The sequence below is a fragment of the Otolemur garnettii genome, unplaced genomic scaffold, assembly GCF_000181295.1.
Source record: "Otolemur garnettii isolate 467f Iridium unplaced genomic scaffold, OtoGar3 scaffold00073, whole genome shotgun sequence".
Lineage (NCBI taxonomy): Eukaryota > Metazoa > Chordata > Mammalia > Primates > Galagidae > Otolemur > Otolemur garnettii.
This window is the reverse complement of record NW_003852468.1, coordinates 8,762,219-8,777,685: the sequence shown is the minus strand read 5'-3', so window position 1 is coordinate 8,777,685 and position 15,467 is coordinate 8,762,219. Positions and strand designations below refer to the sequence as shown.

At 39.5% G+C, this 15,467-nt stretch overlaps 1 protein-coding gene across 2 annotated transcripts in view; it reads right to left on the bottom strand.

Annotated features, from left to right (window-relative positions):
• ST7L (suppression of tumorigenicity 7 like) overlaps positions 1-15,467 on the bottom strand; it is a 72,131-nt gene that overhangs the window by 51,594 nt on the left and 5,070 nt on the right. For both annotated transcript variants that reach the window (XM_023515475.1, XM_023515476.1), the window contains exons 3-4: positions 9,287-9,449; positions 789-843 (exon numbers count right to left, since the gene is read on the bottom strand). In XM_023515475.1, coding sequence (XP_023371243.1) covers positions 789-843; positions 9,287-9,449 — 218 coding nt within the window. The remainder of the gene's footprint in view (positions 1-788; positions 844-9,286; positions 9,450-15,467) is intronic.

Sequence of the window (15,467 nt, the reverse complement as noted above, 5' to 3'; positions counted from 1 at the left end):
AAAAAAAAAAAAAAAAAGACTTTTACATAAAGACAAACCAATCATTCAAAGGAAACAAATATTCTTAACATTAAGAAATTTCTCTTTAAGGTCTTCGTGAAGTGAATACTGTATAATATAACAAAGAATAGCCTCAATAACTTTGCTTAAACACACTAAGAAGTTTAAGGACCTGTCTTTTCTTTTTGTTTTTTGCAGTTTTGGCAGGGGCTGAGTTTGAACCTACCACCTTCGGTATATGGGGCCAGCGCACTACTCCTTGAGCCACAGGCGCTGCCAAGGACCTATCTCTTACAGAATCTTTTAATATAGGCTCCATGGCATCTTTCATAAAAGCCTAGATTTCCACTGGTGCAGTGGCTCACAACTGTAATCCTAGCAGTCTGGGAGCCTGAGGTAGGAGGATTGCTTGAGTTCAGGAATTTGATATAGTATGAGCAAGAGTCAGACATTGGCATGAGAGAGTGAGACCCCAGCTCTAGTAAAAAATAGAAAAAGTTAGCTGAGTGTTTTAACAGGTGCCTGTAGTCCCAGCTACTGGAGAGCTGAGGCATGAGGATCATTTGAGCTCAAGAGTTTAAATTTGCTGAGAGCTGTGATGATGCCACGGCACTCTACCCAAGGTGACAGAGTGAGACTATCTCAAAAACAAACAAACAAAAATCACTTTAACTTATTATATATCAGTATCTTTACCTAGAAAAGCTGTGATATATTTATAACAATAAACGTTTCCATAATGTGTTTACCCTCAGACCAATGTCATACTGAAAGCAAAATGTGATTACCTCCTATATTCTGCTCCTCTGAAAAGGTTTAGAGGGTTTCTCCATACTTTGCATTCTGAAAAATAAGGAGGGAAAAAGAAAAAAAATGAGATAGTTTAATTAAATGCAGTTAAATCTTCATTTAACCAACACTCACTGTCTACCTACTGCTAAGCATGGTGGTAGCCACAGAGTTACAAAGATGAATAAAACATGCCAAGTTAGAGAAACAAAGTTAACTAAGTCATTCCCTTATTTCTGTCTCCACAGCATTTGGTTCATACATCAATGTAATATGGTATGTATTTACCACTTTACAGAGTCATTATCTGTCTGGTTTTTAGTTTCTCCTTTAAAATGTGGTCTTTTAAAACTTTGTTCATTTTTATACTCTTGGAGCCTAGCGCGGCATCTAAAACTGTACTCATTTAATTGAATTAAATACAGCATGAGCATTAGTCATGTAAACAATGGCCTAAGCTGTGATAAATGCTATAGTAGAGATATGTTTTGCTCTAGGAGAAAAAAGAAAAGTTATTAATTTTGCTCTAGGGAAATCAGGGAAGGCTTTAGAAAGTACATGACACTTGAACTGGCATTCAATCACTGTAAAAGGTAAGTAGAAGGTTGCCAGATAAAGAACATTCTAAGCGGAAGAAGTATAAAACCACACAGCATGGGAAGAAAAAAAATCATTTTACCATAAGGACATTTGCACTTGAATGTTTAAGCAGCTCAGTTCACAATTGCAAAGATGTGGAAACAATCCAAGTCCCCATCAACCCATGAATGGATTAATAAACTGGCATATGTATGCCTAGAATACTGTTCAGTCATATAGAAAGATAGAGACTTTATATCTTTTGTATTTACCTGGAAGGATTTAGAGAACATCCTCCTAAGAAAAGTATCACAAGAATGGAAAAGCAAGTATCCAATGTACTCAATATGAAACTAGTACATGAGCAACTACACAGCCACAAGAGAAAAACACATTTAAATTCAAAAAGGGAGGAAGAGGAGGGGAGAAGAGGGGAGGGGACTTGATAAGCTCTTACCTATTGGGTATAGTGTAGGGGTATGTGGCATGCCTCCTGGGTGAAGGGCTCAACTACAACTTGGACTTTCCTAATGAACACAAACGATTTAACCTAATCATACCCTTATATAAACCTGAAATAAAAAATAAATTTAAAAACCCACACAACATGGCTAGGCTAGATAGAGTACAGGGTAAGGGGTGGGAGGGAGAGTCATTTTCTGACCTGTAAATGATCAGAAATGATTAGGTTAGAAAATAGACTGGGGGAAACTGATGAAGGAGCTTCTATACCATACTAAGGAGTTTAGCTATTATTCTTAGTCATCAAACTTTATCAAGAGAAAAATAAATATCAGATCTTTGTTTACATCAGCAGTTTAGAAAGTCTGATTCATATACCTACGAAATAACAATCAATTTCATAATAAATTGTAAGAAATTATTGCCTTTTTGCTGTGTTGACTTAACCTCAGTTCTATGACCCTTAGAGTTGAGGGGCTTCCTTAAAATTTGTGCCCTCAGCACCTCACTTGTTTTACTCTTTCTACAAAGTTGAATTGGTTGTGCAAAATTAATGGTGGGTAAAACTGCTAGTACTTTAACAAGAGTCAAGGCAGTGACACCAAATTCTATTAGAAATCATCGGCTTCTTCACTCCCAGATCCTACAGCAAAAACAAGGCAAATTTCTTAAACATTATACCAGGTAAGATGGTTATCTCTAGCAAAAGCTATTGTTTGGTGAGATGAACTGGCACTTTTGTCATGGAACACCCCTTACACTTGAAAGAGTTACAGACAGAAAAACTTACGATTATTTAGATGGGTACCTGGAAGCCACTTTCTTAAAAATGAATAGAGTCTGTTAACTTGAAGGGAGAAAACTATTCAGTATTTTCTGCCAATGATAAAATTTGAGCTTTTAAGTATGTATTAGAATTTTGAAAAACTTATGCCTGCTATTGTGAACTTGGTAATTCACAATACTTAAAAGAGTCTTCTGTAAGCTTGGTGGTGATATTAATAAATGTGATTTTTTATATGATGCACTTAAATGTATCAACATTTAAGATATGTAAAACTTAGTGAACAAGTTTTTTCCAAATAATCAATGCATATGCTATAAAATTATGCATAAGTATCAGATCCATTCAAAATGCAAGATATATCAGATTTAATGTAACAGAGCATGAAAAGTTCAGACTCCACACTGCAACTAAACTTTCAGAAAGTACCTCTTAGCAAGTTTGGGAGTAATAACAAAAAAAGATATCCACAATTTTCAAAGAAGCCTATTCAAATACTCTTCCCTTTTCCAATTACATATCTGTGTGAGACCAGATCTTCTTTACATACTTCAGTCAAAATAACATATCACAACAAGCAATGTGGAAACAGACAAGAGAACAAGCTATCTTCTATTAAGCTAAATATTAAAGGAAGTTAAACAAATGTGAAACAATGCCAGTCTTCTGACTACACTCTTCCTTGTTGCGTGAAATAGAATTCTTTTTCATAATATATGTGTTAGTCAGCTTTGGCTGCTGTAACAAAATGCCATAGACTTAGTAGCTTAAATATTTATTTTCCTATGTTCTGGAGACTGGAAGTCTGAGATCAGGGAGCCAGCAAGGTTGAGTTCTGGCAAGGGCACTCTTCCTGACTGGCAGACAGCTGCCTTTGTTCTGTGTTCTCACATGGCAGAGAGACCCCAAGCCCTGTGTCTCTTTCTCTTCTTCTTCTTTTTTTTTTTTAACCCTTTCAAGAACTTGATTTTATCATCCTCTTCTTATAAGGGAATCTATTCTATCAGATCAGGCTTCTACCCTTATTTAATCTTTTTTTCTTTTTTTCTTTGAGACAGAGTCTCACTATGTCACCCTTGGTAGAGTGCCATGGTATCACGACTCACAGCAACCTCAAACTCCCGGGTTTAAGCAATTCTCTTGCCTTAGCTTCTCATGTAGCTGGGACTACAGGCACCCACCACAATGCCTGACTATTTTTTTCTTGAAGTTGTCATTGTTGTTTCAGCTGGCCCTGGCCAGGTTCAAACCCACCACCCTCAATGCATGTGGCCAGTACCGCAACCACTGTGTCACAGGCACCAAGCCCCCTTATTTAATCTTAATGGTCTCCTTAAAGGTCTATCTATAATACAGTCACATGGGGGATTAGAGATTCAAAATATGAATTTTGGGGTATATAATTTAGTACATAGAATTCCTTCTCTGACCCCCTAAAATTTATGTCTTTTTTTCATACAAAATACATGAATTCCCTGAAAGCCTCCAAAGTCTTAACTCATTCCAATATCAACTCTAAAATTCAAAGTCTCACTTGAGCCCAAGAGTTTGAGGTTGCTGTGAGCTATGATGTCACAGCACTCTACTGAGGGTAGCCAAGTGAGACTCTGTCTCAAGAAAATAAATAAATAAAAATAAAATTAAACAATATCTCAAGTCTTATCTAAATACTATCTGAATTGAATATGGGTACAATTCCTTCAATATGAGACTCAAGGTACAATTTATCCTTAGGCTAAATTCCTTTCCAGATGTGAACCTGTGGAACCAGACAAGCTATGTGTTTCTAATATACTGTAGAACAGTGGTCAGGCATAAGGTAGATACCCCTATTCCAAAAGGGAGAAATCAAAAGGATGGAAGGGATGATAGGTACCAAGCATTCTAAAACCTAGCAAGGCAAATTCCACTAGATCTTAAAGCTTGAGAATAATTCTCTTTGGTTGCATACTCTGTCCTCCAGAGGTGGCAATGTTACCCTCATGACTCTATGGGACAACCCCACCCATGTAGGGCTACTAAGATGGCCTGGCCCCTGAGGCACTGGGCAGAGTCATCATAGGTCCAGAAACTGGCTCCTCTTTGAAATCAAGGAGGAAATGGCCTTGCTTCCCTGGGCTTGTGGTAGGAATGGCAACCCAGGTTTGGTCATTCTTCCCATTTTCTTTTTGAGACAATCTCACTGTGTCACCCTGGGAAGAATGCTGTGGCATCATCATAACTCACAGCAACCTCAAACTCCTGGGCTCAAGAGATCCTCTTGCCTCAGCCTCCTGGAGAGCTGGGATTATAGGCGCTGGCCACAACGCCTGGCTAGTTTTTCTATTTTTAATAGACGTAGGGTCTTGGTTTTGCTCAGGCTGATCTTGAACTTCTGAGCTCAAGCAATCCTCCAACCTTGGCCTCCCAGAGTGCTAGGATTACAGGCATGAGCCACCTCATTGGGCCATTCTTCCCTTTTTTTTTTTTTAAGTCAATACACATTTAAGCTCTATGGCCAGGTCCTATAGAATCCAAGACGTCCAATAGCCTTCCTTTATTCTGTCCTGCCATCTCTGTCTCTTTTACTTCAAATTGGCAATGTGTTTGCTGGCATAAACCCAACTCTATTCCTGGCTTCTGATGAGATAACTAATCAAAGTCCATAAGGTACACACATAATATTAATTAGTTATTCAGTCACACCCTTAGTGTTCTTGTTGGAACGAGTTTTTCTCATTTTTTATAATAAAGATAAGTTGAGAACTTTACAAATCTCCAAGTTCTGGTTCTTTTTTGCTTAACCATTCCTTCTTTGATTCATCTCTTTCCCTTCACATTTCTCTATTAAGAGTCAGGAGAAACTAAGTTGCCCTTTTGACACTTTGTTTAAAAATTTCCTCAGCTAAGTATCTAATTTCATTGCTCTCAAGTTCTACTTGCCATAAAATGACATCACAGTTCAGCCAAGTTCTTTTCCACTTTATACAAGGATCACCTTTCCTCTAGTTGCCAATACCATGTTCCTCACTTCCATCTGAGACCTTACCAGATTTGCCCTTAACATCCATATTTCTACCATGCACCTCAAAACTCTTCCAGTTTCAATCCATTACCCAGTTCTAAAGCCACTTCTGCATATTCAGGTATTTTATACGGCAGCGCCCCACTTCTTAGTATCAAGATCTATATTAGTAAGCTCAGGCTGCCATAACAAACTATTATATATTGAATGGCTTAAACAATAGGAATTTATTTTCTCTCAATCTGGATGTTGAGAGATCATCATTCCAAGATCAGAATACCAGAAAGATTGGGCTCTGGTGAAGTTCTCTTCCTGGTTTGCAGATAGCAGCCTTTTTGCTGTGTCCTTGCATGGTTGAGGTGGTAGAGAGAGAAAGGGGGGTTATAGGAGAAGGGTAAGGAGGGGGAAAGACGGTGAGGGTAGAGAGAAAGGAGAGAGGAGAGGGAAAGAGAGAGCTCTCTTCTTACGTAGCCATCAATCCTATCAGACCAAGACCCTCACCCCATATGACCTCATTTAATTACTTCCTAAAAGTCCTAACTTCAAATATAGCTATACCAAAGGTTAGAGTTTTAACATATGAATGTTAGGGGACACATTTTAGTCAATACCAAGATGTTAATGTGCACTGGGTTTATTGTTATTTTTAAAATAATAAATATTTTAAAAATTTAAGCTTTAATTTCTAGTATGTTAAATATTGATGAATATAATCCAAATATAAACAAAGCTCTTTGAGGTCTTCAATAATTTTTAAGAATGTAAAGGATTCCTCAGTCAAAAAGTTTGAGAACCACTTTTTTATGTAGTAAAGAGAGAGGATATTCTAAAAGGAGAACTGTTAAAAGAATAGTCTAAGGTGGCGCCTGTAGCTCAGTGAGTAGGACACTGGCCACGTATACTGAGGCTGGTGGGTTCGAACCCAGTCTGGGCCAGCTAAAACAACAATTGACAACTGCAACACAACAACAACAAAAATAGCCAGACTTTGTGGCAGGTGCCTGTAGTCTCAGCTACAAGAGGGAGGCTGAGGCAAGAAAATCACTTAAGCCCAAGAATTTGAGGTTGCTATGAGCTGTCATACCACAGCACTCTACGGAGAGCACCATAGTGAGACTCTGTCTCAAAAAAAAAAAAAAAAGAATAGTCTAAGAAAGAGATGTCAAGGGCCTAGATATGAGTCAATGAATATTGAAATAAAAGAAGGTAGGGTAGAGATAACTTTTAAGGGGAAATTAATATAATTTAGAGGTTTAGTGTTCTGAGAAGAAAGGGGAATTAAAGGAGATACATGTATAAATTGAAACTACTCAAAGATTCCTAGTATGAAAATTGAGTGCCAATTACATATTTTAGGATTATGAAGAAAAAACTATTAGAGAAAGATAATTAGTTTCATTTTGCACAGAATGAGTTCAAGGTGCTTAGGGCCATCAAAGGTGGAACTTTTAGCTCGGCACCTATGGCTCAAGTGGCTAAGGCGCCGCCACATACACCAGAGCTGGTGGGTTTGAATCCAGCCTGGGCCTGCAAAACAACAATGACAACTACAACCCAAAAATAGCTGGGTGCTGTGGTGGGCACCTGTATTCCCAGCTACTTTGGAGGCTGAGGCAAGAGAATCGCTTAAGCCCAGGAGTTGGAGATTGCTGAAGCTTCATGCCACAGTACTCTACCCAGGGCAACAGCTTGAGGCTCTGTCTCAAAAAAAAAAAAAAAGTGGAAATTTCTAGCAAAGAGCTAGAAATGTGGGTCTAGAATGTAAAAGTGGCCTTGAGCATAGAAATTTAAAATTGGACAGGCGTGGTGGCTCACATCTATAATCCTAGCACTCTGGGAGGTGGAGGCAGGTAGATCGCTTGAGCTTGGGAGTGCGAGACTAGCCTGAGCAAGAGTGAGACCCCATCTGTACTAAAAAAATGAAAAACTTGAGGCAAGAGGATCACTTGGGCCCAAGAGTTAGAGGTTGCTGTGCGCTATGATGCCACAGCACTCCACCCAGGGCAACAGAGTGAGACTCTGTCTCAAAAAAAAAAAAAAAAAAAAAAAAAAGAAATTTAAAATTGATTCTATCAGCACACATCTATGGTAGGTAATATAAAATGAGATAAAATTACCCAGAGAGAGAAAGTTGAACAAAAAGGAGACTTTAATTCACTTTTTTTTTTTTTGAGACAGAGTCTCACTTTTATCGCCCTCAACATCACAGCTCACAGCAACCTCAAACTCTTGGGCCCAAGCAATTCTCTTGCTTCAGACTCCTGAGTAGCTGGGACTATAAGCACCTGACACAATGCCTGGCTATTTTTAGAGATGGGGTCTCGCCTCTGGCTCAGGCTGGTCTGGAACTTAAGCAATTCACCTAATTTAGCCTCCTAGAGTGCTGGGATTATAGGTGTGAGCCACCGTGCCCCGCCCATTTTTGAGGCCCAATGAAAGTATCTCTTCTGTGAAACATTTTGTGGCCCTCCCTGCAAGAGTAATTGACCACTCCCTCTTTTCAGTCATCATAGTATCTTGTACATAATCTATAAAAGTAGCTAAACATATTCTTTTGCTGTCCACTTATTTATATGTCTGTATTCTCCACCAAGCTGGAACGTTCTTAAGGTTATCTTCATTCTCAGTGTGAAAATTTTACTTTCCTACTTATACATCACTAATAATACTCACTTTATATTACCAGATACATATAGAGGAAGAGTTTACAATTAAAACATGACAATGGAATATCCATACATGAAGAACTCAGACTTTGATACCTTTGCTAGTATACTGAAAAGATAAAATATTTTTCCTGCTTTGCTCTTTTGGTAAGGATGTGTAATTGTGTCTGTTCTCTCCTTTATGAGTAATAAGTTCCCCTGCTTATTTGCTGGGCATATATGCACTGAAAAAATTATTACAATTTCTAGCCTCCCTTATGGCTAGTAATGGTCATAACACAAAGTTCTGACCAGTAAGAAGTATGTAACACTTTTGAGCACTCTCCTCAACTGATGTGGAGCGCCCTTTTCCTGGACATCTTTCCTCCCTGCTGACTGGAACGTACATGTGATAGTTGAAGCCAGAGCAACTATCTTGGAAGACCAGGTAATAAACCGCATTTGGTGTGATACCAGGCCAACAAAATAGACAGACTCTGGGGCTCTCATGATCATTACTCTCCATACCAATCATGGATTAATTAACTTTATCTACACAAAAGACAAACTTCTATCTTGATCTATTTGCACTGCTACAACAATACAATACCATAAACAATGTAAATTTATTTCTCATAGTTCTGGAGGCTGGGAAGTCCATAACCAAGGTGTGGGCCAATCTGGTGTCTGTTTTTTTTTTTTTTTTTTGAGACAGAGCCTCAAGCTATTGCCCTAGGTAGAGTGCTGTAACATCACAGCTCACAGCAACCTCCAGCTCCTGGGCTCAAGCGATTCTACTGCCTCTGCCTCCCAAGTAGCTGGGACTACAGGCACCCGCCAAAACGCCTTGCTGTTTTTTGGTTGCAGCCGTTATTGTTTGGCGAGCCCAGGCTGGATTTGAACCCGCCAGCTCAGGTGTATGTGGGGGGGGCGGGTAATACCAACATTCAAACCACAGCACTCTGTTGTCAAATTCAATCTTAACTATATGGCTCTAAAAAAAAACATTATAAAAGTAGTTACCTGACAAATTCTGCCTGCTGGTTTCACTTTCTCTGTTGTTGGAAGGAGAACCTGGTTCTGAAATGCTGCTCTCTATTCTTCCCATCAGTGGTCGCAAATGGCTTACAGATACTTGCTCAATAAAAGATGTGCCATGCTTATGGAAGTACCACCATTCAAATATCTAAGACAAATAGAAAATATCCTTCATTTAGAATTGATCGGCAGACGTATGAGCTCAAATTAAAACATCCTCTGTAGACATTCCTGTTCAATTTAGCATTTAAAATGCATATTCCTTTGAGGGCGGTGCCTGTGGCTCAGTTAGTAGGGCGCCAGCCCCATATACCAAGGGTGACGGGTTCAAACCTGGCCCCAGCCAAACTGCAACAAAATAATAGCTGGGCATTGTGGTGAGTGCATGTAGTCCCTGCCACTGGGGAGGCTGAGGTAAGAGAATTGCCTAAGAGCTAGAAGTTGCTGTGAGCTGTGACGATACTGCACTCTACCGAGGGTGATAAAGTGAGACTCGTCTCTTAAAAATAAATGCATATTCCTTTCAAACCAAACAAAACAAAATACACAAACATAAGATTCACCAATAACACATGCCATATAAAAATGAAATACCTTTTTTTGAGACAAAGTCTCCAGCTGTCACCCTGGGTAGAGTGACAGTGGCATTACAGCTTACAGCAACCTCAAACTCCTCGGCTTAAGCAATTCTCTTGCCTCAGCTTCCCACATAGCTGGGAATACAGGCGCCCACCACAACGCCTATTTTCTATTGCAGTTGTCATTGTTGTTTAGCTGGCCTGGGTTAGATTCGAACCCAACTGCCTGGGTGTATGTGGCTGGCACCCTACCCACTGAGCTACCGGCAGCTCCTGAAATACCTTTTTCATAGTTTTGTCTCAAAAGTTAGACAAGGTGGCTCAGCGCCTATAGCTCAATCGGCTAAGGCGCCAGCCACATACACCTAAGGTGGCGGGTTCGAATCCCCAGCCCGGACCCGCCAAACAACAATGACGGCTGCAACCAAAAAAATAGTCGGGCGTTGTGGCGGGCGCCTGTGGTCCCAGCTACTTGGGAGGCGGAGGCAGGAGACTCGCTTGAGCCCAGGAGTTGGAGGTTGCTGTGAGCTGTAATGCCACGGCACTCTACCCAGGGGGACAGTGAGGCTCTGTCTCAAAAAAAAAAAAAAAGTTAGACAAGGTTAGGCAAACTATATGTATGTAATAAAGCATCAAAACAGTAAGAAGCATTTACAACTAACTGTTATGTGGCACTATTACTTTATTCTATCTGTAACACAATTAAAAACCGTTTGAAAACAATTAACATAGTGGATTAAGAACTAGACTAGGATCAGAATGTCTACATTTGATTCCCAAATCAGCTATTTATTAGCTGTGGGCTTTGGGCAAGTCACTTAATGTCTAACATCTCAGAACTTTAGTCTCTCATCTATTATTTTTTTAATTAATTATTTTTTTATTAAATCATAACTTTGTGCATTGATGCATTTATGGGGTTCTCAGGGTACTGCTTCAATACACAATGTGAAATGTTTACACTGAACTACGTAACACATCCATCACAGTCATACTCATTTAGTCTCTTGTTTATTAAATGCGGTTAACAAGAATTATAAGAAAGTGCTTTTTGAACCAAAAAGTTATTACTCCAATATTTGGCAATATTAATTTACAGGTTAAGAGTCAGAATGGTTCCTATATTTAACCATTTAAAAATCAAGATATTCACTTCTTTGTGTTTCCATAGTTTATCCCTGCTATAAAAAATGGAACCAGAAGAAGCTCTCTATGCCAAAATGAGCAGAAATTTTCAAACATGGACTCCAACCGTCCAAACTTTCTTGGCCTGGCTCGTATGGGTTTCAGTTTAAATGATACTTAGGGAATTCTCTTGATTCCACAGAATTGGGTCTTATGTTTTCCTTTCAGAGTAATCTTTTCACCTGTAATAACTGATGCTGTTCTCTAGCCCCCAAGCACACTCCCACTGAGGTAGAAGTAACACATGCACCACAGCTAGCTTACACATTTCCTTCAGCTCTTTAACCAAAAATGTCAGCATTTCAGTGAGACCTTCCCTTACTGCACAGATAACATTTCAACCTTCTACCATGATACTGCAAATGCCCCTCTGTACTTCATTATTTTCCCTTAGTACTTTTCACTAATACTAAGAAAATGCTATTTGTTTTACTTATTTACCTTTTATTATTTATCCCCCAATAAAATATAAGCTCCATGATCACAGGATTTTTTTTAGTTTTATTTACTGCTGTAAACCCAGTGCTTAGAAACAGTGCATGGCATCCAATTGGTACTCAATAAAAAATTGTCAAGTAAATGAATCAATTGTTCATTATCACCTTCTGGACCAAATTCCATGAGGTCAGAATCTGCTTACCATGGTATCTCCACCGTCTACAGCTGTGTTCAACACATAAAAGGCCCTCTATAATTATTTGTTGAATGAATAAATTAAGAACTTTCAGTTTGAAATGTTCATTATGTTCACTTGAATAATTTTATACAATTAGTTTTCTATGTCTTTACTATAAAATTAATATCTCCCTCCTCTTATTTATGGACCACTTCCCTCAAAAAGCCAACTCAGAGGCTCGGCGCCTGTGGCTAAAGTGGCTAAGGCGCCAGCCACATACACCAAAGGTGGCGGGTTCGAATCCAGCCTGGACCCGCCAAACAACAATGATGGCTGCAACCAAAAAATAGCAAGGCGTTGTGGCGGGCGCCTGTGGTCCCAGCTACTTGGGAGGCAGAGGCAAGAGACTCGCTTGAGCCTAGGAGTTGGAGGTTGCTGTGAGCTTTGATGCCACGGCACTCTACCCAGGGGGACAGCTTGAGGCTCTGTCTCAAAAAAAAAAAGCCAACTCAGAGACTAGTTTTTTGCCAAACGTATTGGACAAATGTATTACTTTATTTATTTAAAGAATAAACACATCCACGACTGCCTAAGAGATTTTAATCTTTTTTAAAACTGTTTTACTACGATCACAAACAGAGCATATCACAAAAACAATCAGAGTTTTCAAACCTCTAGGAATGTTATTTTTTGTCTTAGTTAATAATAGAATAAACGTGCTACATGGGTATCAAAAGTATGCAGTCATTTTGTACTACACGCTGCCCAGTGACTACATGCTAGGACAGTGTGAGGAAATCAACGTTCAGTATTCTCTTCCATCATGCCACTATTGTTTCATGCTTAGTCTAAAATGCCTTCTCTTTCTGCTCACTCTTATTGAATTAGCAAGAAATTAATCAACACCAAATGTGACCATGGCAGTTTGACTTCTACCATATGTTTTAGTAAGAAGTGGAATGAAACTTCTTTAGAACAACCAGAAGAGTCTGGAGCAGTGGTTCACCTATAATCTCAGCACTCTGGGAGGCTAAGACAAGAGGACTGCTTGAACTCAAGAGTTTGAGACCAGCTTGAACAAAACAATCTCTAACAATAAAATTGAAAAAATTAGCCAGATATGGTGGCACACACCTATAATCCCAGCTACTAGAGAGGCTAAGGCAGGAGGACCCTTGAGCCTAGGAGTTTAAGGTTGTGGTGAGCTATGATAATGCTACTGCACTCTAGCTGGAGTTACACAGCAAGACTCTGTCTCAAAAACAACAAAAACAAAACTCAAAAACTTTGAAAATGTTTTTTAATAAAAAATCACCTTGTTTTTGTTTTTTGTAGAGACAGAGTCTCACTTTATCACCCTTGTTAGAGTACTGTGGTATCACAGCTCACAGCAACCTCCAACTTGCCTCAGCTTCCCAAGTAGCTGGGACTACAGGTGCCCACCACAACACCTGGCTATTTGTTGTTGTTGTTGTTGCTGCAGTTTGGCTGGGGCTGGATTTGATTCTGCCACTCTCGGTATATGGGGCCAGCACCCCACTGACTGAGCCACAGGTGCCGTCCACCACCTTGGGGTTTTTTTTGGCAGTTTTTGGCCAGGGGCTGGGTTTTAACCCACCACCTCCAGCATATGAGGCTGGTGCCCCTACTCCTTTGAGCCACAGGTGCTGCCCATTACCTTGGTTTTTAATAAATAAAAACCACCAAAAGAAATTACTCAAGCAAAAATTATTTACATGACAGAAAGATTTGTATTGTATAAATCTCTTGGATTAAAAACTTTGGATAAATACTGTCAAAGACAATAATCATAAGGGCAATAGTAACAACCACCTGCACTTCACCATATAAAGTGCAGGTGGCTTTTTGATGAATGAATATAAAGCTAAAGGCTTTTTCAACTTTTAAGTCAAGCTTTTAATGCAAATGAGCAATGACAATAATAATTGTTAATACTACAAAAAGCTTTCTAAGAGTCAAATATTGTGCCAACTCATATTGTCATTTATGTCATTTAATCCTTCCAACAACTGACATTAAAGATGAGGACATATATTCCAAATTTAAATAACTAGCTCTAGACTTGGGGCCTGCAGCACAGGGGTTACGGTACCAGCCACATACACCAAAGCTGGTGGGTTCAAACCCGGCCTAGACCAGCTAAAGAACAATGACAACGGCAACAACAACAACAAAACAGCTGAGCACTGTGGCAAGCACCTGTAGTCCCAGCTACTTGGGAGGCTGAGGCACGAGAATCACTTAAGCCCAAGAGTTTGAGGTTGCTGTGAGCTGTGACACTACGACACTCTACCGAGGGAGACATAGTAAGACTCTGTCTCAAAAAATATATAAATAAATAAATAGCTCTAGCTCACATGACCAGTAAGTGGCAGAGCTGGGATTTTTTATTTTCTTTCAGACAGAGTTGCCCTGGTAGGCATATCTCACAGCAACCTCAAACTGTTGGGTTCAAGTAATCCTCTTGCCTCAGCCTCCTGAGAGCTGGGACTATAGGTACCTGCCTGTATGTAGGTTGGCCTACAGGTACAGGCCCAGCACAACACCTGGTTATTTTTGGAGATGAGGTCTCATTCCTGCTACAGATAGACATGGGGTCTAGCTCTTGTTCAGGCTGGTCTCAAACTCCTGAGTTCAAGTAATCTGCCTGCCTAAGCCTCCCAGAGTACTAGGATTACAGGTGTGAGCCACCACACCTGGCCGAGAACTGGTATTCTTTCTTAGTCCTGGCTGACTTCAGAGCTGCTAACCATTACACTAGACTGCTTCAGTAATATACCTCATTATATATGTACATGTTAAGTGTACATGTACACAAATTTGATAAGTCTAGGCAGTAAAAGAAATTATAAACACAATAACATTTGCTAGTAAAAATATATCAATATTACAAGGGTAATTTTAACATTTAAAATGGAACTTGAATTTCCTGATTTTTATATATTTAAGACCCTGTTTTGAGGAGTAACAAAAAATTTTTAAAGGTTATAGAAATCATGTACGTTTATATATGTTATCCCTTTCTTATAAATTGAGGAAATTATGATTTATACAGTTTATATGACTTGCCTGAAGTTATCAGCTAATAAGAAACAGAGTCAAGTTTCAAAATTCTGGTTTCAAACTTTCTTATAAATTGAGGAAATTATGATTTATACAGTTTATATGACTTGCCTGAAGTTATCAGCTAATAAGAAACAGAGTCAAGTTTCAAAATTCTGGTTTCAAAAAAAAACAAAAACCATTCTGGTTCTAAAGCCAATGTTTTTCCCACAGTACCAGTTGTCTTATTTATTTATTTATTTTGAGATAGGGTCTTACTTTGTTGCCCTTGGTAGAATGCCATGGCATCACAGCTCACAACAACCTCAAACTCTTGGGCTTAAGTGATTCTCTTGCCTCAGCCTCCCAAGTAGCTAGGACTATAGGCGCCCACCCACAATGCCTGGCTATTTTTAGAGATGAGATCTCCCTTTTGTTCAGACTGGTCTTGAACTTGTGAACTCAGGCAATCCACCTGCCTGGCCTCCCAAGTGCTAGGATTAAAGGCGTGAGTCACCTCGCCAGGCCCATTATATCAGCTGTTTAATGATTATTTTTCGCTGAGTGTGGTGGTTCATGCCTGTAACCCTAGCACTCTGGGAGGGTAAAGCAAGAGGATCACCTGAGCTCACAAGTTCAAGAACAGCCTGAACAAGAGCAAGATCCTGGCTCGGTGCCTATAGCTCAACCGGCTAAGGCGCCAGCCACATACACCTAAGGTGGC